At 37.5% G+C, this 27,425-nt stretch overlaps 1 protein-coding gene across 1 annotated transcript in view; it reads left to right on the top strand.

Annotated features, from left to right (window-relative positions):
• RYR2 (ryanodine receptor 2) overlaps positions 1–27,425 on the top strand; it is a 753,483-nt gene that overhangs the window by 533,802 nt on the left and 192,256 nt on the right. Inside the window, exons 41-51 of the mRNA XM_042960054.1 lie at positions 1,422–1,695; positions 6,793–6,907; positions 8,269–8,401; positions 8,608–8,711; positions 12,750–12,885; positions 13,434–13,620; positions 15,767–15,872; positions 18,298–18,418; positions 23,352–23,521; positions 25,439–25,659; positions 26,969–27,059. Of these exons, the coding sequence (XP_042815988.1) occupies positions 1,422–1,695; positions 6,793–6,907; positions 8,269–8,401; positions 8,608–8,711; positions 12,750–12,885; positions 13,434–13,620; positions 15,767–15,872; positions 18,298–18,418; positions 23,352–23,521; positions 25,439–25,659; positions 26,969–27,059 (1,658 nt within the window). The remainder of the gene's footprint in view (positions 1–1,421; positions 1,696–6,792; positions 6,908–8,268; positions 8,402–8,607; positions 8,712–12,749; positions 12,886–13,433; positions 13,621–15,766; positions 15,873–18,297; positions 18,419–23,351; positions 23,522–25,438; positions 25,660–26,968; positions 27,060–27,425) is intronic.

Genomic DNA, 27,425 nt, shown 5'->3' with positions numbered 1-27,425 from the left:
TCTTGCACCAAATTAAACTTTTTTGTTAAAGTTTAGATAGTATCTGTAACTATATTTTGGTTCTGTGATATTTCCTGAACTGTTACGCATTTCTGATGTATTTTTATCCTATTTAACTGAAGAGTAACAGCCGATACTCAGAAAATGAATAAGCACACTGGGGCTGTGAGTCTCAGGCATGGCACTCGCCCAGGAGGGGTTCAAGTAGTGGGTTGATGAGATCCTTCTTACTCGCTACCTCACATCGAAGTCTCTGTTCATTCTGTGAGGCAGCACTGGTTTATGAACAGTTTTTACTAAAAGAAGAGAAATAAACTCATGAAGATTTTAGTTGTTTTTCGTTTCCCTTAACTTACAGTGAAAATCCTTCATCCATACAGCTACTTCTCAATGTTCAGTGTCACACGCAGATCTGAATCATGCCTTCTTCCAAATAAGAGTTCAGGATTTCCTATGAAACACTTTTTGTTATTATCTGGTTTATGGTTCTGACGTACTAAAATTATCAGCCTGGTTTTGAGACATGTGGAAGTATACTGGCTATTTATCTACATTTCCTGTTTGGTTAAAATTGGTAGGTTTTGTTTTTCCTTTACTTCCTGTGTAGATTAAAGCAGGTAAAACAGCTTCTTTTGAAAATCTGCCAGTGTGTTAATGCCAGGAATCGAGTACCTCTTTGTGTATAAGTTGGTCGCATCTTTCTACTTAGCTTTGATATTTTTATTATTTATTTTTCGGAGGTTTGGAAGTTCTGTTGCTTTTGTCTGTATTACACTGTATGTTACATTGCAAATTTACATTAGAATAACTTTTCACTTGAATACAGCTTTACAATCAAATCCTTTGAAGACATTTTAACTGACAATTAGGGATCCAAATTATAGTAAAAATATAATTATATGAGGTCACTATTACAAATGGCTCAAATGAGATAGAAAATTAGATAGTTCCTTGAGTGCACATGACTGACTTTATAAGGATGTATGGTGATGTCACATCTGGGAGGAAAATAATGGAACAGAGAAAATAAAAGTGGAAGTAATAGACAGTTCATATTGATTACCCTATGGATTGCCAACAATAGTTTTGAAAAAGTGGCCATAGTCCTGAAACAGCTTAAATTCTTTAATTATAAGAATGAGTGTTAAGGAAAAGCTTGTGTGTTTTTGCCTTTTCATGTTCATAACTCATTTTTATTGACATATATATATCACACACACACACACACACACACACACACACACACACACACACATATATAGCGTTTAAATGAAGTTTTTCTTCAAAGAATGTTCCTAGCCTTTTCATTTCTGGTATTAGGCTGGGGCTATGAGAGGTACAGCTGAAATGCCCAACTTATTTGTCTTCTCTCGTTTTGTTTTTTTTTTTCCTTTTAAAAAATATCCGTAATGACTGTGCAGCTACTCTTCAGCAGTTGATTTCTGAGACCATGGTCCGATGGGCGCAAGAGTCTGTCATTGAAGACCCTGAACTGGTGAGGGCCATGTTTGTGTTGCTCCATCGACAGTACGATGGCATTGGGGGTCTGGTCCGGGCTCTGCCAAAGACCTACACTATAAATGGTGTCTCCGTGGAGGATACCATCAACCTGCTGGCATCTCTCGGTCAGATTCGTTCTCTGCTGAGTGTAAGAATGGGCAAAGAAGAAGAGAAGCTTATGATTCGTGGATTAGGGTAATTTATTTAACTACTACAACCTCTGTCTTATAAATGTCTTCCTTCTAATCGTTTATTCCAGTAGGTGCACTGTGCGTTTATTAATATAGATACACTGCTTAGATTACAGGGACACCGCATCGTATTGTGCCTTGCTTTATTGCACTTCGCAGGTAGTGTGTTTTTCACAAATGGAAAGTTTATGACCACCTTGCATCGAGCAAGTCTGTGGGCAACTTTTTTTTTTTTTAACATCATTTGCTCACTTTGTGTCTCTATGTGTCACATTTTGGCAATTCTCACAATATTTCAGGCTTTGTTATTATATTTGTTATGATGGCCTGTGATCAGTGGTTACGACTCACCGAAAGCTCAGGAGATGTTAGTATTTTCAGCAATAAAGTATTTTTAATTGAGGTACATATGCTGTTTTGTAAAACATAATTTCCCTATGCTTTTAATAGACTCTAGCATATTATAAACATAACTGTTGTATGCACTGGAAAACCAAAAAATTTATTCGATTTGCTTTATTGCAATATTTTGCTTTATTGCAGTGATCTGGAACCAAATCTGCAATATTTGTGAGATACACCTGTAATATGATTATTAAATGAGATTGTTGCTTTTCTAGACATTGTATTTTACAGCTCACTAGAAAAACGGCTAATTTTACAACTAGATGCTAAGGTGGCAATGATACAGCACCTATCTTAGAGGGTTTTTTAAATTAATTTTTCAGTAATGTACAATCATATATAAAAATACAGGTTAATAAAAACACATTAAACTCTGTGGGGAGACAAACACTCACCACAGGAATAAGGAATTTTGTCTGTATTTACTGGGCCTTGAAAAAAGAATGGGGAGAGAATTCAACATTATAGGTGTGCTTCGTGTGAATTTGGGGATTAACATTTATACCTCATGTGTAGCCTAAGGATCCCAAAACTGAGAACGTAAAAACTGGCCTCAAATCACTGTGCAATTTTCAAGGAAAAACCTAAATACTACCAGTGGTTAACTTACAATCGAAAATTGCAAAGTACATAAGGAAACAGTCTGCCTTAAGCAAGGGTCTGCAGATACAATACTGGTGGAGTCAGAACCCTATTTCAAAACTTCAGATAATACAGTGCCAGAAAGAGAACATAAAGTTACTGTATTTAAAATGGTAAAAATACAAAGGATAAATCAATTCTCAATTCTCCAAAAATAAATCATGGAAAAATGTCCATGAAAATTTGAAAAGGATCCAAAGATCTCTCTCTGCCCTCCCCTGCTTGCACTCTTGTCTTTCTCCCTCTCTCTCTCTCTCTCAGAAATAAACAAACATTAAAAAAATAAAGAAAAATTATTTAAAAAAAGGGGGGGTGTGTGTGCCTGGATGGCTCAGTCAGTTAAGCTTCCAACTTCGGCTCAGATCTGATCTCACAGCTTATGAGTTCAAGCCTCGTATCAGTCTCTGTGCTGACACCTAAGAACCTGGAGCCTGCTTCAGATTCTCTCTCCCTCTCTCTCTGCCCCCCCCCCCCCCCCCCGCTCGCACTCTCTCTCTCTCTCTCTCTCTATCAAAAATAAACATAAATAAAAGAAAATATAAAAAGGAAAAGATCCAAAGAGAACTTCTAGAAATGAAAAATGCATTAAAAACAGTGAATTAGTTAAATTAGGAAAGATATAGCTGAAGAGAAAATTGGTAAGTGGGATCATAGATCTGAGGAAATTATTTAGTACTGTAGCACTGAGAGGTAAAGATAAGAAAATGCAGAAGAGCAGTTTTGAGACCTAGGGGATAGTATAAGAAGGTCTACAATATGGTAAACGGGATTTCTGGAAAAGACAGAATAGATGATCTAGAAAATGGGGACATTTGAAGAGCTAGCTGTTGGCTTGAGTTTTTCAGAATCAATGAAGAACACAAGTTCACAGATTATCCTCAAGTACAGGTAGTTCCATATCCCCACCTGGATGGAATGTAGTGAAACTGCATAAAACCAGTGATAGACTATCTTAAAACTAAGTTGAAAGAAAAGCCAGAATACTTACCGAAAACAGAACAAAACAAAAACAAACAACGACAACAACAACAGCAACAAAAAAACAGTATTTGGAATTCTTAATGGCAAAACTAAAGATCATTACTCAATGAGAAACCATATTCAAAATTCAGAAACCATATTCAAAATTCAGAAAATAACCATCAATTTACAATGTGTACTCAGTTGAGAATTCTTCACAATGAACTTGTGCTTCAAGGAGACTTGGAGATGGGAGTTTATAGCCCATATTTAAGAATTAGGGCAATACAAAGATATTTCAGAATATTTACTTACAGTTCCTCATCAAAAAACCTTCTAAAGGCTGTGCATTAGAGAAAAGGAAATGGAATTCAGAGAGAAAGAATGAGAAGCAGTAAGTTTTATTGAGTGTGTTACTGATGCATACATGCGTAAATATAGGAATCACTCACAAGATTGCATAATTCAGGAATATGAAAATACAAAAATAAAAGTTTAAGCTTTATCATGTCTGCAAGAATAATACCTAAACATTGGATGTAGAAATTGAATGTAAAATGTTGAAAAATGATAGAGAATACAAACATTCTGCCAAAACAGTTAACCTAGTTATATAAATATTAAAAAGGAGAATGAAAATAACTACTGACATGGATAAAATAGGGTATAAAGAAACAATAAAAGGGTTGAACCTAGAGTTCTTAAAACAAAACAAAACAAAACATTAACGGAATAGAATACTGTTTTCTTTGACCTAAAAAATAACATTGTGGGTAAAAAAATTATAGAAAGACTCAGATTGTGTAGTGTTATTTACGTGCATTCTAAGTTCAGAACATAATACTGTATATTGGTCTTGGAACTATCAAGTATTTGAGATCATTAAAATAACGCTGGAAGGTTCTATTCCAAAATCATTATCACTGCACACTAAAAATAAGTATACTAACAGGACAAAAGAAGGAGAACAGAAAAACCGAAACAACAAAAGCAAATTCGATGGTCTTTGTAATCATATGAACATGAATCTTATTTTTTAAACGTTTATTTATTTATTTATTTATTTTGAGAGCGAAACAGAAAGACAATGTGTGAAAAGGAGGGGCTGAGAGGGGGAGACAGAATCCCAAGCAGGCTCCCAACTCAGCACAGAGCCCAACATGAGGCTCAGTCTCTCACAACCGTGAGATCACGACCTGAGCTGAAATCAAGAGTTGGACGCTCAACTGACTGAGACACCCAGGTGCCCCTGAATCTTGTTTTGAATACTAATACTTATATCTAACCCAAAAGGGCCTTGCACATAAATGATCTTAATTCACCAAATGAGAAAGGAAGCCTTCTAGGAAATGAACTCTTTCTTGTCAAATGAACATATAGTGATAATATATGCTGTTAACACATAAATCAGTAGTGCTAAAACAAAATATTTCTGAAACAAAAAGTTACGTCTTTGTGGTATGAGACATACTTCTCAAGGGACACGTTTAATGAGTGACAACCTGCCTACTGAGTGGTAGAATTATAAATCCACTCAACTTACTTGGAACTAAAGGCAAACAAGAGTTTTCAATTAAATATTTTCCAAAGTTCGGTCATGCAAAACGATTTCAATTAATGAAAGAACACATCCTGTGATTACAAGTGTGGTTTGAAAATGGAAGGTTCTCCTGTTACATGTGTTGCTGTCTTCCGTGAAGGAAAAGGAGTCCTTTCTTTACCCCATTTGTTCTTGCACGGAATAGATCTGACCTATTTTAGTCTTTGGCCCTGACATCATTTTTGTGAGTTGTGCTATCTAAAGACTCTTGTTATTGAAGATAAACTAAACCCAACTAAAAGTGAAAAACTAGGAGCACTTGAGTGGTTCAGTTGGTTGAGTATCGAACTCTTGATTTCGGCTCAGGTTGCAATCTCACGGTTCGTGGGTTCAAGCCCCACATTGGGCTCTGCGCTGACAGCACAGAGCCTGCTTGGGATTCTCTCCCTCTCTCTCTGCCCCTGTCTCGCTTGCTCTCTATCTCTGTCAAAATAAACATTAAAAAACAAAAGTGAAAAACTAAAACTAAAAAAAAAAAAAAAAGGCAAAAGAAAATCATTATGCAAGATTCATACTATTTCATTGTCTTGATATGCCTGGAGTACCTATAAGTTAGCATATGACTAAATCAAGAGGTGAGTGAGTCAAAGGAGATCAGATATGAAGGGAAAGTTTGTTTCCCTGTAGGCTGTGCAATATAATTTTCTTGTTACATTACATCCATGACAGGAGTGTTTTGTAGGAAAAATCATATTGATTTAATTTACGTTCAAATAAAAATCAAGAGTTATTTATTTTTAATGTCTACTAAACATTAATATCCTTAGGAATGCCTTTACATACATATTATAAAAATATGTAATGGAATAGTAATAATGGGAAACATTTTGGGTATCATCTGCTTTTTTTTTTTTTTTTTTTTTTTTTTTTTTTTTTTTTTTCAAATTGAATGTCCATTTTAATTTGCTGGACTTAGATTAGTTGTACCTGGCCTTGATGTGTATTCAGTTTCTCTTTGAGAATATGTTTCCTTTAAAAAAGCATTTCTCTGGAATGATAACACAAAATGTTATTAAACATACAAATATTGAATGTAGTGTGAAAAATAACCTACATGAAAAGCATAGATGTTTTTATATCAATAATTTATATGGGAATTTTCATAGAAACATGGTATAACAGTGACTCATATTTCTATACTAAAGAAGGTTGAACAGATGTTTGGATATATATAAAATTAGGAATAAGTGTCCAAAAGTATATTTCATATAGATGAATGTTTACATATTTAGTACCTTTCTTGTAATGGAAAAAAAAAATAGATAACTTGTATACTATTTTTGAGAGGCTATCGTTATTTTTTGAGGAAAACTCAATTAATTATGCTTATTAGCTTTTGCTTCTATTAACTTTAATCATGATTGTGCTTACTTTTTTGTTCATGCCAGGAATTATTTCCAAAAGATTTATCAGGACCTCAGATAAATTGTCATTTAAATTTTTCTCTGACCTTTGTGCTCCCCTCCCCCCCGCCACCTATATTGTCCTTTCTAGGGATATCATGAATAATAAAGTATTTTACCAGCACCCTAATCTCATGAGGGCACTTGGGATGCACGAGACGGTGATGGAGGTCATGGTGAATGTCCTTGGAGGTGGAGAGTCCAAGGTAAAGGAAAACCTTTGATTCTTAAGATGCGAAGAAATATGACTCCCGAGGGCATCCATTACATATTCTTAATGAGGATTTCTTAAATCTTCTTAGGAGGACTGTTTTTTAAAGAATAGCTTTCAAAAAAAAAACATAATAAAACCTTATAGATTGAGAATTGAATATGTTAGTTATTTTTTTCCTTTGATACTGGCAACAGTTTCTATCTTATACCGTGTAATTTTCTGTCTCCTAAACTGTTCCCATTTAGTGGTTATTTAGAAACTTTAAACATTAATACTATGCTAACTTTTCGAAATTCTGAATTATAAATTAATGTCCATTACATAAAAAGTCCAAAATACAAAACATGTTCTTCAGACCCAGACATTCCCCTTGATTTAGACAACAGTTCCACTAAATTCCTGATCCAGGCCAAGTTTTGAAGATGGTGCTCTGGAGTATTTGTTTTAAGACTATAAAGTTAATTTTTTAAGTGATTCAAAATTAAAATAAAGTTCTTTAAAACTAAATGAACAAGAGTAATAAAACAGGCAACTTCATGTGAATCAGTGTAATTTCATGACCTATGATTTGCAAAATATATTTCAGTATTTTTGGAAATGTTAAGATATATTCTTCAAAATATGGAAAGGAGTCCATATTTCTCATGTTCAGTTAGACAGACTTACAAAGATATTTATAAAGTATTCTGTTAGGGAGGGACTCAAGAGATTCATCTGGGGTATATTAGAACAAGATTTGGCCCTCAGGGGAGATGTATTTGATGGGATCTAGCATGCAGACCTTCTGGTCAAGGGGCTCATCACAGTGACAAGTCGGGCAAATCAGGGAAGGTGTGAATCCTGGAAACTTAAAAACAACAACAATAACACCTATGGTAAGAACGCCCTTCTGTGGTTCCAGGTAGTGGAACTTTTCACAAGTGGTCTCATTGAACTTTCCCTATCTTACCCCAAGTAAGTATTATCATTCATTTTAATCCAGTTTTACAGAACTGAATCATTGAGACGGACTATCATCCCAAGGAAGCACAGCTAACGGGTAGTCAGGATTCACAACTGAGTCTGCCTGAATGCTGACTAGGTTTGTGCTGCCTGTAGATTTAGGGCTGTAGATTAGTTCCAGATCAATTCATACAAACCTCTGATAATGAGGTTTATAAATTAGTGCTGGTTTTGTTCTTCAATGGCTCAAAGACTAGGTGAGTTAAAGTCGAGACAAATGATGGTCTTCAGTCTCAAAGGCTTGGCACCCATGGGCACCCATGGAATGACAGTGTGATTGGATCTCAGTTTCTGAACTCAGTTTTCTGAAGACCATCGGCTCTCACCGCTAACTAAATGCTCTTTATGCAGGAAATCACTTTTCCCAAGATGGTGGCCAACTGTTGCCGTTTTCTTTGTTACTTCTGTCGTATAAGTCGGCAGAATCAAAAAGCTATGTTTGACCATCTCAGCTATTTATTGGAGAACAGCAGTGTTGGTCTTGGTAAGTAAATTCGTGGCTTTAATTTCACCTTTAAGATAAAAAGAATATATTACAGTTAAAAATTAAACTTTAATGGAAATTAATTTTAGATTAGTGCAGTATGTCTTGTATTTAGAAATGAAACTTTGAGGGAAAGTATGTTTTTATATAGCCTTCATGGTTGCCGCACAGTCTGGGTTTTGTCTCAATGTTGTTTGAATTAACAGCCTCACCAGCAATGAGAGGTTCAACACCATTGGATGTGGCAGCCGCATCAGTGATGGATAATAATGAACTGGCCTTAGCTCTGCGTGAGCCAGATTTGGAAAAGGTAAGCAATATCCACACCCCTGTGTGTGTGTGATGCTTGTTTGTAGTTGTTTCTCAAGATTATTTAAATATAACTGTAATGGAGTCATAGTTACATTGATACAGTCACATCTATTGTGTACTATAAACATGTTACATATATTACATATAGCATATAATTGTAAATTACAAAGAACAAGAAACTTGAGATAAAGTGTTTCCTCTGATCACGTGCATTTTTCTCTGGAAAGGGAATGAACAAAAAGTATCTGTTGTTCCTTTTGTTTTAGTCGTACAGTTTCAATTTCTTCCAAGGTTGTTTTAACATCCCAAAGTACATTTCGTATCCTATAGACATATATTCCAGGGCAAGGCATCCGTGACATATTAAGACCTTGCACTGTAACCAAGTACTTGAAACCCCATACATGTTTGCCGGAACATAGATAAGTCCCCCCCCCCAGTGTTGTCGTTGTGATTGCACTCTAAGTAGTCTCCCCGGTCCCTCCCTTGCTCCCCTATTTAGCAGCCAGAGTGAGCCTCCTGAAAGGATCCTATTAACCCTGTCTACAATTCTTCCAGAGACTTCCTGCCTCGCTTCAAGTAAAGGCATTGTGATAGCTTCTGACTCATCTGATTGCACATATCCGTCTTATTTCATTTCCTGCAATTCTCCTCATCTTTTCTGTTTGCTCCAGCCACGCCGATTGTGTTCCTGCCTCAGGGACCCTGTGCTCACTGCTCCCTCCATCTGCAGTATTCTTCTGCCTTATGTCTTCCTGGCTCTTTTCCTGACACCCTTCCACTCACTCCAAGTCACCTTTTAGTCTAGCCCTTCATGCTCATGCCATTTAAGATTGAAACCTCTTCTCTGTCTCCTTTCTTGTCTTTGCTGCTTTCTTTTCAACAGTTGAAAAAAAACACATTTGTAGGGGCATCTGGGTGGCTCGGTCAGTTGAGCATCCAACTCTTGATTTCAGCTCAGGTCAGTGATCCCAGGGTCCTGGGATCGAGCCCCACGTCAGACTCCACACTGAGTGTGGAAACTGCTTAAGATTCTCTCTCTCTCTCCCTCTGCCCTTCTCCCGTGCTCGCTCTCTCTCTCCAAAGGAAAACAAAAACCACACAACAAAAACATATTTGTATATTATAGAGATGAATACACATTTTCATATTATTTATATTTCTGTAAATACAGTTTAATATTTATAGTCTAAAATCATATTTTAAAGCAAATATATTTTACTAAAATCTGTATGTTTGCATATTTTTAGAAACCAACTCCTTACCATAGCAATAAGGTCAGTGAGTCACGCACGCTCTCTCATTTTTTGTTTTTTTTTTTTATTTAAAAAAATATTTTTTAATGTTTATTTATTTTTGAGAGATAGAGGACAAGCGGGGGAGGGGCAGAGAGAGGGAGACACAGAATCAGAAGCAGGCTCCAGGCTCTAAGCTGTCAGTACAGAGCCCGACATGGGGCTCGAACCCATGAACTGTGAGCTCATGACCTGAGCTGAAGTTGGATGCTTAATCGACTGAGCCACCCAGGCGTCCCTAAAATCTTTTTATCTACACATGCATTAAATTGGCTACTATTTAAAAAGTTGACTATACCAAATGTTGTGGAAGATACAGAGCACCTGGAACTCTTACCTGTTGCTGTTGAGATGAACAATGGTGGAGTCAGTTTGGAAAGCAGGTTGGCAGTTTCTTCACAAATTAAATGTATCCCTGTCCTAAACGCACACCTAGCCCTCTCACTCATAGGTACGTGCTCATTAGAAATAGGAATGTATGTCCACACAAAGTATGGACATTGCTGACAACATTGTTCATCTTAGCCAAAAACTAGAGACCGTGCCCATCAGGTGATGAATGGATAAGGAAACACAGACTATTTCCATATGCGGTGGAAGGCTGTTATGAAGCAAAGGGAAGGAATGAAGTCTTGACATGTGTTGCAATGTAAATAACTCTAAAAATCATTATTCTGAGTGAAATAAGCCAGGCACAGAATGACATACATATCTTTATATACATATATATACAATTATATACTTATATGCATTTATACATTTACATACTATATATACGTATATATATATATATACATACATATATATATATATATATATATACATACACACACATGCATGTACATTATATCTTTATACATGGATTGCATGTTCTAGAATAGACCAGTTAATTTGTAGTGACACCAAGCAGATTGTCAAGGCATCCACATGCAGGGAGGGATGGATGGGTCCGGAAGAGTGATGAAAATGTTCTATTTTTTTCTTGTTTATTTATTTATTTTGAGAAAGAAAGTGGGAGAGGCAGAGAGAGGGAGAGATAGAATCCCAAGCAGGTTCCACGCTCTCAGCACAGAGCCCAACATAGGGCTCAAACTCACAAACTGTGAAATCATGACCTGAGCTGAGATCAAGAGTTGGATGCTCAACCAACTGAGCCCCACAGGCTCCCTGTGATAGAAATGTTCTGCATCTTGACTGTGCTGTGTTTTCACCAATGCATAAATCTCTCAGAGATCACTGAACTTATACTTTAAATAGATGAGTTTGTTGTACACAAATTATACTTAAATTTGGTACAAAATATTTTTAGCTAGATTGTTTATTTCTTTTTCAAGACGATTTAACTTGATCTGGGTTAATTTGATTGATAAGTTGCTTGACTGGCAATCTACTGCCATTGAAAATAACATAGGAATTTCTTTTAAAACTGGACCAGTTATGAAATTTGCCAAGGATCAACATTCAATTAAAATGGTAATTTAAAAGGCAACGATAAGCAGAAAATGTAATGTGTTAAAATCAGTAATACTGAAAGGTAGGTAATACTTGCCCAAATTTTATAGACAGTGAAACCATGGTTCAGAAGGATCTAGTAAATAATGCAGAAAAGATTTGAACCCAAGGTATTTGAATATAAACTTAAATTGATAATACCATGTTGAAAGTAAATTCACTTTTCTAAATATCACTGTATCTCAGATGGGTCTTTCAGTATCTCCGATGGATTCAGGTTTTATACTGGGTGAGGGGTCTTTAGACATTTTTAAAGTTTATCAAATATATCATAATATATATATATGTATATATATGTGATTTATATATAATGTATAATACATATATGATATATAATATAAATGTATATATATATATACACACACACACACACACACACACACATATATATGCACACACAATTTTTTAAACATAAGTTCTACATCCAATGTGGGGCTTATCTCACAACTGCGAGATCAGGAGTTGCATGGTTTACGGACCGAGCCAGCCAGGTGGCACAAATATGTTTATAGATAAAAGTCTCAAATTAAATGCTGTGAAACTTAGGAACATTTTCTTTCATAGAGTTGATTTATAAATATTTTTATTACAATAGCACTTTGTTATGATTTATAAATATTTCTTAATTCTAAGGTTTTGCTAAAGAGAGTTCATGTGTTGTCATGAGGTTAAAAACAACTTGCAGGGGCACCTGGGTGGCTCACTCGGTTAAGCTGCCTACTCTTGATTTCGGCTTAGGTCATTAGGTCACAGTTCATGAGATCGAACACCGAGTTGGGCTCTGCACTGGCCCCATGGAGCCTTCTTGGGATTCTCTCTCCTCTCTCTGCCCCTCCTCCCCCAAAATAAATAAACAAACATTTAAAAAAACAAAAACTTGCAAAACCACATTCTTTTTTTTTTTTTTTTAACTGTTTTATTTGCTTTTGAGAGAGAGAGAGAGAAACAGAGCACGAGCAGGGGAGGCACAGAGAGAGGGAGACACAGAATCTGAAACAGGCTCCAGGCTCTGAGCTGTCAGCACAGAGCCCAATGCACGGCTGGAACCCATGAACCGTGAGATCATGACCTGAACTGAAGTCAGATGCTTAACCGACTGAGCCACCCAGGCACCCCAAAACCACATTTGTTTTAAACTGTCCTTTGAGAATATCATGTATTATGTATCGTATTAGCATCTAATGACTTCTGACCCACAGGATAACACATTTGCTTATCATTGTTTGTAGGTAGTTCGATATTTGGCTGGTTGTGGACTGCAGAGTTGCCCGATGCTGGTATCTAAGGGTTACCCAGATATTGGGTGGAATCCAGTTGAAGGAGAGAGATACCTTGACTTTCTCCGATTTGCTGTCTTCTGTAATGGTAAGACTAATTGCTTTGGGTCTTTTTTTGGTCATGATTAAAACTGCATAAAAATAGATGTATAAAATAATAATATATCCTAGCATTTTCATATAAGAAGCAAATATTAGTAAAGAAAAAGTTAGTAAAATATTTTATAATCAGTAGTTCGTTCACAGTAATAATTTAATTTCTAATATTTCTCTTGAATGCGATGCTTTTATTATTAAACTAACATTTTTAGGCGGTTACAAGTTCTTGTAAATTTTCATAATTGGGTCCTAATTAATAGGTAGGCTTATGGCTTCATTTCCTATAACGAATTAACAAGGGTGAAAAAACTATGCATCTGTAATGCTTTTTACTTTCCAAATTTTAAGTACAAGAAGCTTTCTGAGTCTTGTGTACATAAAACTAGTGATTTAGGTCGAATTCTAGCTTTATTAGTGACTATGTCCTTTGGTTTTAGTGATTTTTCTTTACATCTAAATGAATGAACACAACATCGATTGGCTCAGAATGTCCATATAACCAATGTTTGTGTGTTCTTGTTCCTCGTTTGATTTTAGGGGAGAGTGTGGAGGAGAATGCTAATGTTGTGGTGAGGTTGCTCATCCGGAGGCCCGAGTGTTTCGGTCCTGCTTTGAGAGGGGAAGGTGGGAACGGTCTTCTTGCAGCAATGGAAGAAGCCATAAAAATAGCCGAGGATCCCTCTCGAGATGGTCCCTCACCAACTAGCGGATCCAGTAAAACACTGTAGGTCTAATATATATACTCTTAGGAGCAAATTATACTCCTTGTCTTGAAATTTTACAAAATATGATTGGCATTCTGTCAATTGCAATAGAATCCTCTGGTACCCATGATTTCTGCCCTTGGAAATCCAATGTGTTAGACTTGGAAGAACGGATGCAGGGCGCCTGGGTGGCTCCATCGGTTAAGCATCCGACTTTGGCTCAGGTCATGATCTCAGAGTTTGTGACTTCGAGCCCTGCATCAGGCTCTGTGCTGACAGCTCAGAGCCTCGAGCCTGCTTTGCATTCTGCCTCCCTCTCTCTGCCCCTCCCCCATTCACACTTGTTCTCTCTCAAAAATAAACAAGCATTTAAAAAAATTAATGAAAAAAGAAGAATGGATGGAATTTGCTGTGGGAATAGCTTGAATAAAGAGAAAATAAGGAAGATGGGGTGAATGTAGCAGGGAGAAGTTTAGGTTGTTTGGAGGAGATGTATTTTGTGAATTTTTTCCCGGGGGGGTGGGGTGGTATGGCAAAGCGAGTCATTACAAACCATGGCAGACAAGATTCTGAAATTGTAGGAGGGTTTGGTGGGAAGCTAGCTAGAATGAGTTTTCAAGATAATAGTAAGAAATTAAGACCTTTAGCAAGAGAATGGGGGACTTAACTGGCATAGTGGTAAAGCCCAGAAAAGGGGGCGTTGTCATTCTGAGGAGCAAAATGCTTGATTAAGGTACAATGGCTGATATGGGAGGCAGTAGCTACCTTACATTTCTACATAGGAGACATTACTAATACTTGATTCCAGTAACCGACATGAGTCAACTCAGGCATGTTGCTTCACAGTTTTTATCTGTGGGGGTGAGTGTCTTGCTAACAGATCCTACTCCCATGCTACTGACCCCCCTGGAAAAGATAGAATGTAGGGCTTACTGGAGGCAAATTTCCAAGCAGAGTAGTCCTGCAGACCCTCATTCTTGCATACACAGACTAGGCCTAGATGTTTTGTCCGTGTCAGGTCCAAGGTGGTTTCAGACTGGGAGTCTTCTGAGATCATGTTACATGTTTATCAATTAGCCACAGAGGAGCTAGGTGGCCCTCAGTTTCTCTAAGTAGTGGAAAATATATCAAGAGATCTCTGGCCCAGGACCACAACAGTGAGTGTGCACACAGCACCCTGGGAGCAGCATTGCATGCCAAGAGGATGTGGTCAACAAGGCCTTGCTGTCACCCTGCAGACTGCTAGGTCCAGCTGAGCCACCTACCAAGGGAGGGGTGAATGATGTGATCTTCCAAGGCCATCTAGATTGGTCCCTCATTAGCAAGATAATGAAGTCTTTGTTTTTCTCACACAGTTGGGGAGGGAGACATGTTGGATTATTTGGGAGTGGCTGGGTGGGGTAGAGTACATGGCAAAGAGATAGTAAGTGAAAGATAATCACATTTCTAAGTACTTTCTCTGAGCCGAGCACTGTCCTAGGTGCCTTACATTTGCTATCTTATAGGACAGATCTTTGTCACCTTTTTTGTAGATGTAAGCTATTTATAAAAGTCTTCTAAACAGGGGCACCTGGCTGGCTCAGTCCATTAAGCTTCCCACTCTTGGTTTCAGCTTAGATCTCACAGCTCATGATGTCACAGTTTGTGAGTTTGGGCCCCATATTGGACTCTGTGAGGACAGTGCAGAGCCTGTTTAGGATTCTTTCTCACTCTCCTTCTCTTTCTGCCCCTCCCCTGCTTATGTGCACGCGCGCGCGCTCTCTCTCTCTCTCTCTCTCTCTCTGTAAATAAATAAATAAGCTTAAAAAAAATGTAAGTTTAAACTTATCAAGTCTTTCCATTAGTTATTTTCTTTGTTAAAACAAAGGTTGTCTGCCTCTAGAAATAAGCAGATTCCATCAAATTAGCAATTCTTTTTTTCGTTTGAGGGATTCTCAATATTAAAGTTCCCACAAATGTATTCTTGGTGTCTGGTCTTTAACTCCTTGTTACTTCCCTTTAAAAATGTCAAGCTACAAATTAATCACATACATGAAAAGTAGCAGAAGAGGCAGAATGAATTACCTTGGGGATCCCTTTTCTCCAAGAAGTATGTAATAAACGCGAAGTGTTATTTTATCATCATGTTTCCTTTGCTTTCTGTTTCTTTTGAACAATCTACAAAAGTGAGACAGAAGAGGAGGAGGATGACACTATCCACATGGGGAATGCCATCATGACGTTTTATGCAGCTTTGATTGACCTCTTAGGACGCTGTGCTCCTGAAATGCATGTAAGTGCTTTGGGGCCCAAGAACAGCAATCCTGGCTTATCCATCTATGTGAAGAATCCACAGGGCCACCTGGGTGGCTCAATCGGTCAAGTGTCCGACTCTTGGTTTTGACTCAGGTCATGATCTCACGGTTCATGATTTCGAGCCCTGCGTTGGGCTCTGTGCTGGAAGCAGGGAGCCTGCTTGGGATTCTCTCTCTCTCCCTTCCCCACTCACGCTGGTCTCTGTCTCTCCCAAAATAAATAAATAAAAACAGAAAACAATCCATAGCCGGCAAACATCATAACGGCATCCAAAACCAATAATCTCCATGCTCCATTAAAAATAATAGCAGCCGCCTAATTGCTGAACAAGTGTTTATTTAGTTGGAAATGCCTTGGTTGTAAAATTAGTAATGAGATTTCAGTACAAGTCATTAGTGGAATAGCCAGTTACATCTATATCTCTCAAACGCATTCAGCCTCCCTGTACTTTAAGAAGAAAAGAATACATTTTTCCTATAAATTTCCTCTGCTAATTTAGTGCATGCAGAGAGAGAGAGAACAACAGCTCCCGACAAGAGTCATTTTCTTGGTGCGCAGTATCTCGTCTCTGAGGGAGCTGCCATATGCCCGTCACTGGTTTAGGGGAAAGTGGGAGTGCGGGTGGTTACAGAGATGGAAACAGCTATTCAGGCTCTATGGATTGGTGTTTTCTAAAATGTTCTGATGGAGAAGAAATTAGAAGTCTCCTGGAATGGTACTTACTTTTACTCCGTAATACATTCCGATGTTTTGTACTTTATTTTACCCTAACCGGCTTTGTTTTATTCTATCGTATTCATTTTAAAAGTGCTAGCTTTTAAAGGCTCATAAAATTAGCTTCATGGCCTGGGAATGGGAAAGACCACAGAGATCGAAACACAGTGAACAGTGCTGGGGCATATGGCAGATACACGTCTAAACTGAAAAGCCCTTGGGACTGTTGCTTACAGATCACATCTTTCTACGTATGCTTAGGATCTGTGGGGGTTTTGTGTGTTTGTTTTCGTGTTGTTTTATTTTTCTCTCCTTCTTTTTTCTTTCTTTTTCTTTTTGTTTTTTTGGTTTTTTTTGTTTTTTGTTTTGGTCTCCTTCTCTCATGGCTGTAGGTTAAAACCTTCGTGTTTTCTTGGGGCACCTGGGCGGCTCAGTCGGTTAAGTGTCCAACTTTGGCTCAGGTCATGATCTTGCGGTTCCTGAGTTCAAGTCCTGCATCTGGCTCTCTACTGAGAGCTCAGAGCCTGGAGTCGGCTTCGGATCCTGTGTCTCCCTCTCTCTCTGCCCGTAACCCCCACCCTCATACTCTGCCTCTCTCGAAAATAAACATTAAGAAAAATAAAATCAGAGAAAGCCTTTAAAAGAAAAAAAAAAAAACTTTCATGCTTTCTTGACATAACTTTCGTTGTGAACAGAGAGGAATCCCAGTGTGGAGAAATGTCAGAATGTTAGAAGGACTTGGAGCCTGTTTGTATGCTGGAGGTGATTGCATACAAAAAACTTCATGCTCCCAGTATCTTTTCTTTTCTCAGTTGACATGAAAGATCAAAGGAACCAGGAAATTATGCCAATAAATGGAAATTTTGTGCTCTATTAAACTAGGAGGAAAAAAACCAAGTGACTCAGTAAGGCGCTAAAGTTGGCACTTCTGAAATTTATTCATCTTCTGTATCGATTGGTTGAAGACCTCCTATGTGACAGAGATTGTACTTGTGTTTCTCACCTTGTGGGGAAGGAAACAGGTGCCCCCCCCACCCCCCACTCCGAAAGCCCGTGGTCTGTTCCAGAGCTTTGCTGAGGTTCTTGACATATCGCATCCAGTCTTTACGAGTCGTCCATTAGCCAGTGACAGCCTCAAAAACCTGTCATGATTCATATTCACGTTTCCCCACTACATCCTAAACCCTTCCTTGGGAGAAATTAGTATGGAATATGGATAAGGATACAATTACATTTTCATCGCAAAGCAAGAAAGAGGCTAAATCAATCATAAATATTACTATGTGTTCTGGGTCCGAAGATAATTATTTCATTGTATTTATTGTTCATGTTACGATAGGTATTTATATATAATTTTGCGAGGTAAGCCTTCGTAGCCTTATCAGATTTTCAATGTATTTTAGTACCCTGCAGAGGATAAAAACTACTGTTTTGATGGTTAAACCACTGGGCCTATGCTGTAGTACATGATTTGGCCTATGCTGATGTCAGCAGTACTGTGTGGACGAGTAAATATCTGTCTCTAAGCCTAAAATAACAAATTCTGTGAGAGGTCTAAGTTTATACGCATAATTAATTAGCAGAAAATTATTTTAGATGGGGAGACCCATTCTTCAGATTTTCTGGATAGAATTGTAACACTGATTTCACGAAGCTGTTCTAACGTTCCTTCGTTTTCCTTCATGTAGTTGATTCATGCTGGTAAGGGGGAAGCCATCAGAATCCGGTCAATTCTGAGATCCCTAATTCCACTGGGAGATTTGGTGGGAGTAATCAGCATTGCTTTTCAGATGCCAACAATAGCCAAAGGTAAGGCCAGCTTCTTTGTAATTCAGTGGGGCATTGGAGGACATGATGTTTTAAATGCTACCATCAGCACTCGACATTCCCCCCAACACCTCGCCCCCAGCCCCCATTGCCATGCAGCATAGTTACTGGGTTTACGTTTCTTCAAGAAAAGTAAAAAAACTTGGGGCACCTGATTGGCTTAGTGGGTTCGGCGTCTGACTCTTGATTTCGGCTGAGGTCATGGTCTCACGGTTTATGGGATAGAGCCCTGCATCGGGTTCTGCGCTGGCAGCACGGAGCCTGCTTGGGATTCTCTCTCTCTTCCTCTCTCTCTCTCTGCCTCTTCCCCACTCTCTCTCCCTGTCAAAATTAATAAATAAGCATTAAAAAAGTTAAAAAGGAAAAAGCTATAAAGTACATCTTTTTCATTGAATTAAGAAAAGCTCTATTGACATATTCTTCTACACAGACATTTACAAACACACGTATATAAATAAAAAGGATGTTACCATTTTGTAAAGTATTTTCCAGCCTCATTGTTTTTAAACGGCTGTTTTCAATGAGATTTTTGTATATGACATTTCAGACAATTTCCAGAGAAGAGCAAATATGTACCTCAACCGTCTTATCTAATTTCTTTCCACTGGTTTTTGGTTTTGTTTGTTTGTTTGTTTGTTTGTTTCTTTTGTTTTGTTTTTTTTGGCCCTCATTCTTCTCTGTCTTTCTTGCCTGCAATTCCTTTCTTCACTCTTTTGGATAGTTTTCATTGTCATTTACTTATAATATTTTATTTTCCCCAGAAATGACCATAGCTTCTGACTTAGAGATTTATAAATTCCCAGTGTGTTGAAAGAAGTGCTCTTATCAAGACAAGGGAGAGAATTAAAAAAAGAATTTTTTTTTTACCATTTTGATGAAATGTTTATTGCCGTTCTACAGTATGTCATTTTGGTTTAGCAACTGCTTGTGATTAGTTTTTAATATTAACCCAAAAGCGTGGAAAATAAAGGTATTACCTACTCTCTACATAAACCTTTGTCCAACAACTGTGGCCCCTCCCCTGGGGCCAGATTGGGTTGGGGAAGAGGGAGGGCTCAGGCATTGCTGGATGAAGCACAGATGCCTCACAGTTTGGGTGGTTTGCACACACACCGATCCCCTGCAGTGCCCCCAAACCACAGCAGAAATAGCACATGGCGTCAGCCCGAGGCCAATTCCCTGTTGGTGGTTCACTCTGCCTACCATGGAAAAAAAGATTTAAGAGTTATTGAAGATTTGGAGCACTTGGGTGGCTCAGTTGTTTAAGCATCCAACTCTTGATTTCATCACAGGTCGTGATCTCACTGTTCGTGAGTTCAAGCCCCACATTGGGCCCTCTGCTGACAGCACAGAGCCTGCTTGGGATTCTCTGTCTTACTATCTCTCTGCCCCTCCTCTGCTCATTCTCTTTCTCTCTCTCTCTCTCTCTCTCTCTCTCTCTCTCTCTCTCTCTCTCAAAATAAATAAATTAACATTTTTTAAAAAGTTATTCAAGACCACTAAGGGACAAATTAGATTCCAAATTATACTTAGATTTCCTTTTTCCGGTTTCAATTTTGTTCAGTTTTCAATTTTTTATTGGATATTCTTACATATGTCATTTTTATATAAACTTCTAATTTTAGAAGAAAGTGTAGTCTAGAATGAAGGGACCACTGTGTAACTGAACGTGACTTACCCTCTTAGCCAGCCTTCTGATGAAGAGAAAGTAGTTTCATATGTGCCCAGCTTATAAACCCAGATCTTCCAGCCATAAGAGTTGAATATTCATTGTGATTTTCGAGAAAGCATGAACTGAATAATTGTCTGTGGCTTTTCATCTTCTCCACTTGAGGCAACTTCTTTTTTTTTTTTTTGTATACATACAGACTGTTCTCTCCTGCCTTCTTTCCACTTCTCTTTCTAACTCATGTTCATTTACTTAAGTACAATGTCCTTTCTTTTCCCTATATTTTGAGCCATAAAATTGGTGCTGTCAGAAGAAAGATAATAATACCAGTGTTACACAGATTAGGAAAGAGAGAAGTGCTACATTTTTAGATAAAATCAGTTATCATGAAAAACCAAGAACATAACCCCTAAGAATATCCAGATGTCTCATTCAGAATTCCCCCAAAGTATATATCATTTTGCTCCAGTTATCTGCCATTAGCCTTCAAGATTTTTCAAGGTGGTTTCTTTCCTGTTCTATTTAGTTGTGCTGTAATGATATTTGGTGGTGTTTTCCTTTATAAATATGCACTATATTGTCTACCTTGGGGTTTAAAGGATTTTTTTGTGAGCTCTCACAATCACGACGAAAGTTAATTTTTAAAACCCAATCCATTGGTTATACTAAATTTCTACTTTTTTATTACCACTTTCCTTTCATGGAAAATATACACAGAAAACTGTATGTTTTTATTTTGAGTGGTACGCATTTAAGTCAACTTTAAAAGCTAAACTGGTACTTTTTTGTATGTTTCTGTGACAAGTCAGTTGCCCATTTAAGCATCACCCATTATCAATAATAATTGTTACTGTATGTTATATATTTAGGACGTGAAGTTTGCCTCTAATGATCAGTTCTTCCTCCCTTAGTGATGGCTGAGGCCTTTCTCAGAAATTATTTATCATCTTTTAGAACTACAGCATGGCCCAGAATAATAATGAAAGAGGGAGGGTTTCAGAAAACTTGAGGGACAAACACACAATCTCAAAAGTTGATATTCATGGTTTGTGAGATCGAGCCCCACATCAGGCTCTGCACTGACAGCATGGAGCCTGCTTGGGATTCTCTCTCTCTCTCTCTCTCTCTCTCTCTCTCTGCCCCTCCCTGGTGCGCTCTCTCCCTCTCTCTCTCTCTCTCTCTCTCTCTCTCTGAAAATAAATAAATAAATTTTAAAAAGTTCATGTTCACTTCCTGCAGTGCTTGACCCCAGCAGATTTGGACAGACTATCTAAGGCAGTAACTGTAACTGTAGGCAGATGAATATTGCAGGGACCACAAGGTAAGGCCAGTATACCTGGCCTTCCTTCTTCTAGTTCAAAAGCCAGCAATTTGACAGGAGGCAGTCTGTCAGCTTTATTGTCTCCACTGTGTTTGAGGAGATGGTAAAAGTGAAACAGCAACTGTGGCAACTCAGTGAGTCTTGAATCCCAGGTATGTGTAGCTGTAACATTCCTTAACATGAACGTCTACTTGATTGAGTGTTTAAAACACAGATCTTATTTTAGGATCAGCAGGTTGCTTGACATTTCGTTAGTCACGACTGTATATTAAAATCTTAGAATCTTAGGGCACCTGGGTGGCTCCATTGGTTAAGCGTCTGACTTCAGCTCAGGTCACGATCTCACAGTTCGTGAGTTCGAGCCCCGTGTCGGGCTCTGGGCTGACGGCTCAGAGCCTGGAGCCTGCTTGGGATTCTGTGTCTCCCTCTCTCTCTGCACCTCCCCTGCACATGTTCTGTCTGTCTCTCTCTCAAAAATAAATAAACATTAAAAGAATTTTTAAAAAAATCATAGAATCTTATAAATTTGAATTCCCTATCATGCAATTTTTTAGGAGAATTAAACTGGACTGGAATTTCATATGGATTTTTAATTAAAAAATATAACATACTGATTTAACATTAAGGATTAAATCAGTTTTGGTTGGATTTGAAAGCTGATTTTCTTGGTTTAAATCTAACTTTGCCAATTACTAGGTGTACAACCCTGGGCAAGTTATTTAACTTCCTTAAAGGTCAGTGGTCATCTGTTAAGTGTAGCTAAGAATACCAGCCTCACAGTGTGCTTGTGAAAATTGTTATCGAATGGTGTCTGTAACTTTCCTGGCATAGCGCCTAACACCACAAACAAGCTGTTATTCCCATTATTTTAATGATAGGAAGGAAAGTAGTAGGTATATGGGTATTATTATCATTTAATAAGGAATGGAAGCTATTTGGTATTAGCCTTTAATATAATGTCCCTGAAAACATTGTTACTTGTTTATTTTCACAATTCAGATATGAAATCCGTTCATTAATTATGAATGAAAACAAACAAGTTGTGACTTTATTTTTTCAGGATGATTGTGGTCATGTAACCTCTTCCCTGGATCCTTGTTTTTTCAACATTGTATCAATATTAATGATTCTGTGATAGTCTTTGTAGATTCTCATAGTGTATTATCAGTAGCAGGATGTTATTTGGCATAATTACCACATGGCCAAACAGGAAACAGGTCTGTCCTCCAGTTTTTTAAATTGGCACATAATCCCCTAATTCCATATCTCCGTGATTCCCAGTGTGTGGATCTATGGAATTCTAATGAGATTCCCTGATCTATACAGGCATCAAATAGTGACTATTAATAGAGAAAATAATCTGATTCTCAAATATGTCTTAAGTGTTGTTAAATGCTATTATGATTCATGAAACGTATTTCATTTGACAGTCCAACTGATTCATAGAGTTGCATCATTTTGTCCAAGCCATAAATATGTAAATGAACCATGATTATCACATGGGGATGCATGAGTGTTATTAGTGTTTAAAAGAGGCTCTCAGGGATGCATGAGTGTTATTAGTGTTTTTGAAAACACTGATTTTTTGAAAACAGTGAAAACTTTGCAGTTTAACTTGTTATGGTATTTACTAGTTTTCACAATGTAGATTTGGGATGCCTTTTTGTTTCTTTCACATTGTCTAGCATAATGCTGTGTATTGAATCAAATACGCAGCTAACAAATAGATATGCCCAAATCACATTTCGAATGACCTTGAATTTACATTGCCCTGTGGTAATTCTTAGGCCAGTTCCTAGCACTTGCTTGTGGGTAGAAGGACAAAAAAACATTCAACTGATAATTTTACTTGAATGTGAGAAGGCTGGAGAGAAGCGATTTGTAATCTGTCCATTAACAACAACATGTCACCTTCTCTCTTTTAGATGGGAATGTGGTGGAGCCTGACATGTCTGCGGGGTTTTGCCCAGATCACAAGGCAGCCATGGTTTTGTTCCTTGACAGGGTCTATGGCATTGAGGTTCAAGATTTCCTCCTCCATCTTCTCGAGGTTGGCTTTCTGCCTGATCTCCGGGCTGCTGCTTCTTTAGATACGGTAATGATTTTAACGATGAACATTCTCAATTCCTGACATGTCCTCCTCTGGCTTATTCTCCATAGATGTATTCATTCGTTTATTTATTGTCACCAAATGTCTATTGAGTACCAATTATACTTTTAAGCAGGCAGTGGGTAAACATAAAATAGACTGTATCCTAAGGAATTCATTGAACAGTGGGGAACACTTACAACCTCAGGATTAAGATAAGAATTCTGATCAGGTACCACAGAAGATAGTAACCCTGATTTGGGAGGTTGGCTGAAACAATCATGCTTCTCAATGAAAGCAGTTACAGTATTAAGAATGTTTAATGGACACTGTTGAGTTGTGCCAATAACAGTATCATCCTTATAATACTTATAAGGATACTATATTATAATATAATATCATCATTATAACATAATGTCATCATTACAATATAGTATCATCATTGTAATATAATATCATCATTATAATATAATAATATAATATCATTGCAATATAATATCATTATAATATAATATCATCATTATAACATAATGTCATCATTACAATATAGTATCATCATTGTAATATAATATCATCATTATAATATAATAATATAATATCATTGCAATATAATATCATTATAATATAATATCATCATTATAACATAATGTCATCATTACAATATAGTATCATCATTGTAATATAATATCATCATTATAATATATCATCATTGCAATATAATATCATTATAATATATCATCATTATAATATAATATCATCATTACAATATAATATCATCATTATAATATAATATTATCATTACAACATTATATCATCATTATAATATCATCATTACAATATATCATCATTATAATATAATATCATCATTATAATATTTAAAGCATAGATAAGGCTGTAATATTCCCTGTGCCTCCTGTGGCCCGCACTGAGAATCTGTCGTTCCTGGTGTAAATACTCTCCTGTTTGAAGCATTGTAGAGTAAGCTGAAGCTCTAAATGTCATTTCGATAGCTATAATGCCTCCTTTTCTCAATTAAGTGGGTCTTTTTGATTCCAGAGAAAACCAGATCCTGAGGTGGTAACAGCTTTTTCATGAAAGTCTTCAGAGGAGACTCCTAAAAATACACTGAATTTTCTTTTTTCTTTGTTGGGGGTGTTCACATGTAATTCTGAATCTAATAGGATAGTCGAGAACACAAGAAGACAATGAACCTTCCACTATCGATTCCGACAGACAGGAGCAAAACTGTAAACGTTATTAAGTAGAATTATGGAAGAATTTTTGAACATGAGATTTGTTATGGGAATAAGCTTCTTTCTCTTTTTCCTCCCCTAGTAAAGTACTCACATTCTTGGATATCATTAGCGTCTTCAACTCACACTCATCTTACCATTGATATTTTATTATAGAATGTGAGCCTCTTGGGCTTCTTGAGGAGGTAGAGATCACTATAGACATCACTTCATTTTTATCTATTTGTGAGCAATCGAAAGTTGATTGTTACTAGTGGTAAAAAAAAATCATATGAACCACATTTAAAGGTATAACTGAGGAATACATCTTCACTTTTCATATACTGTAACGCCTTGGATTGCGAGTAACTTGTTCTATGAGTGTTCTGCAAGACGAGCAAACATTTCTAATGAATTTTAACTTGATCAGCGAGCGATGTCTTCAAATACGAGTCGTACATGACGCCAGACGTCACATGATCCCAACTGAGCCCATGGGTCTTGAAATTCGGTTTGATATATGAGTGCTTTGGATTACAAGCATGTTTCCAGAATGAATTATGCTCACAAACCCAGGTTTCACTGTATTTGTCATTTTCTAGATAATGAAATTACATGTCAACATGTTCATCCCTTTGAGAGTTGTCTACTGCCAAACACAAATGACTTTCTACTCACGATTTCTTTTTAGGCTGCTTTGAGTGCCACAGACATGGCCCTGGCCCTCAATCGGTACCTTTGCACAGCCGTGTTGCCTTTGTTAACAAGATGTGCCCCTCTTTTTGCGGGCACAGAACACCACGCTTCTCTCATTGACTCGTTACTGCACACTGTGTACAGACTTTCGAAGGGCTGCTCACTTACCAAAGCTCAGCGGGATTCCATAGAAGTTTGTTTGCTCTCTATTTGTGGGTAAGTGGGAAGCCAACTCCGAATCCAGTTTCTTCTCCTTTAAGGAAGAGCATTTACTATATGGCCCTTGACAAATAGTTATGAATTTTGGAAACAATTTCTGTATCAAAAAATTAATTCACTGTAGGTAGTCACCTGTACCCAAGGTCTGAGTCTTATCAGAGCACCCTTGCTCCTCGTCAAGTTCTGGAGTGTTCCTCCAAGCCTCTCTAGGGTATCTGGCCATTGGATACAGTGCTGGATCAATTTTACTATTCTGGATGTTGGTGGGTAGGGTGACTGTGTGAGGAGTCTCTGGCCACCGTAGTGTAAGATTAATAGATTCTCCCCTTTTGACTATGTGTGATGATTTTAACTCCTTTTCCAGAAGAGAAAAGAAAAAAGAGACTTCTTAAATATATAAAAAATGATATAGTATAATATTAAACCATTACTTATGTGTGGCAATCATGAAGGCTGACTTTATTTCCTCCAGCCTAGAAAACCACTTCCTGTAAATGGAAGTGTTCAAATGTCTTACTGTGAAAACCAGAGCATACCTTCTCCTGTTGGAGTTCTGACAGCTAACATGACAATTTCTCAAACCCCCTAGCTGGGGTGATGGCTCCTTTCTGATTTCAAGAGCGGGTGAAAGCACGTGGCTCAGCAGTCCACTGATGAAGAAAAGTTTGCACTCACAGTAAAGTGTACGTATGGCTTAGAAGCCAGATGGGACTGAAGGAGGTGAAAAATTAGGAGGTTCTGTCTGTAGCTCCCCTGACCCTCAAATTCTGTAAAAATGAAATCAAAATACCTACCTCATAGAGTTTATCTAAATATTAAACAACGTGAAACATTCAGGATGACCCCACATAGTAGACGTTCACTGTAGGTTGATTTTTGTTCCCTTCCACCTCTGGCAAAATTTGTCTCAGCCTTTTTTTTCTCCCTCCTGTTGGGATACTTCTTCTTCTTTTTGCTTCTAATTCAGTCACTGAAGACCACTCCCACCCAGTAGAGTGGAGAAAGAAGTATTTCTGGAGGAAGGGTCTCAGGAAGCATTAGGGTCCGCCACTGTGAATGGTGGAAAAGTGAAGGAGGAGAAAAGAGGGCCGTCTCTAAGGAATGCTCTTCAGATCTAGGGAGTAGAGATGAGTTGGGATGTAACCTTTTGTATAGTTGTGTAGCCTTTTGTTGATCTTTGGATTGGGGCACCTAATTAACCACCATCTGAAGAGAGGTTCTTGGCATATATAATTTAGTCTAATGAACTATTTACTTAGTTTAGACACATTTCCCTTCATTATTTAAATGAACTTTGTTCCACCAGCCAATTGAGACCTTCTATGATGCAGCACTTGCTCCGAAGATTAGTGTTTGACGTCCCATTATTAAATGAACATGCGAAGATGCCTCTTAAGGTAAGGATAGGAAATGTTTATAGTTAGTTGATTACTGAGTCCTCTGACTTTGCTCCTCTTACAATATGTACAACTCTTAGAAACGCCATGTTTGATTTTTGATGAGGAAATTTTCTTCCAATTCTTGAAAAGGGACATATAAATTTGAGAAATGTGTATATCACAATAAAACAAGTAATAAAAGATCATAGAATTTCCAAGATTGATTTCCTTTAGGTGAATGGAAATAGAAATCACTGGGAAAAAAGATGGGCAACAAGGAAACGATGCACTAAGGTATCGTTAAGTCTGGAAAACATGGTGGTAGATGTGGCCTAAAATCTTAGCAACCTCAAGGGATAAAGAGCAGGCTTTTGAACCATTTTC

This window comes from Panthera tigris, chromosome D2 (genome assembly GCF_018350195.1).
Source record: "Panthera tigris isolate Pti1 chromosome D2, P.tigris_Pti1_mat1.1, whole genome shotgun sequence".
Classification (NCBI taxonomy): Eukaryota; Metazoa; Chordata; class Mammalia; order Carnivora; family Felidae; genus Panthera; species Panthera tigris.
The sequence above is the reverse complement of the archived record's forward strand: the minus strand, read 5'-3'. Positions and strand labels throughout refer to the sequence as shown.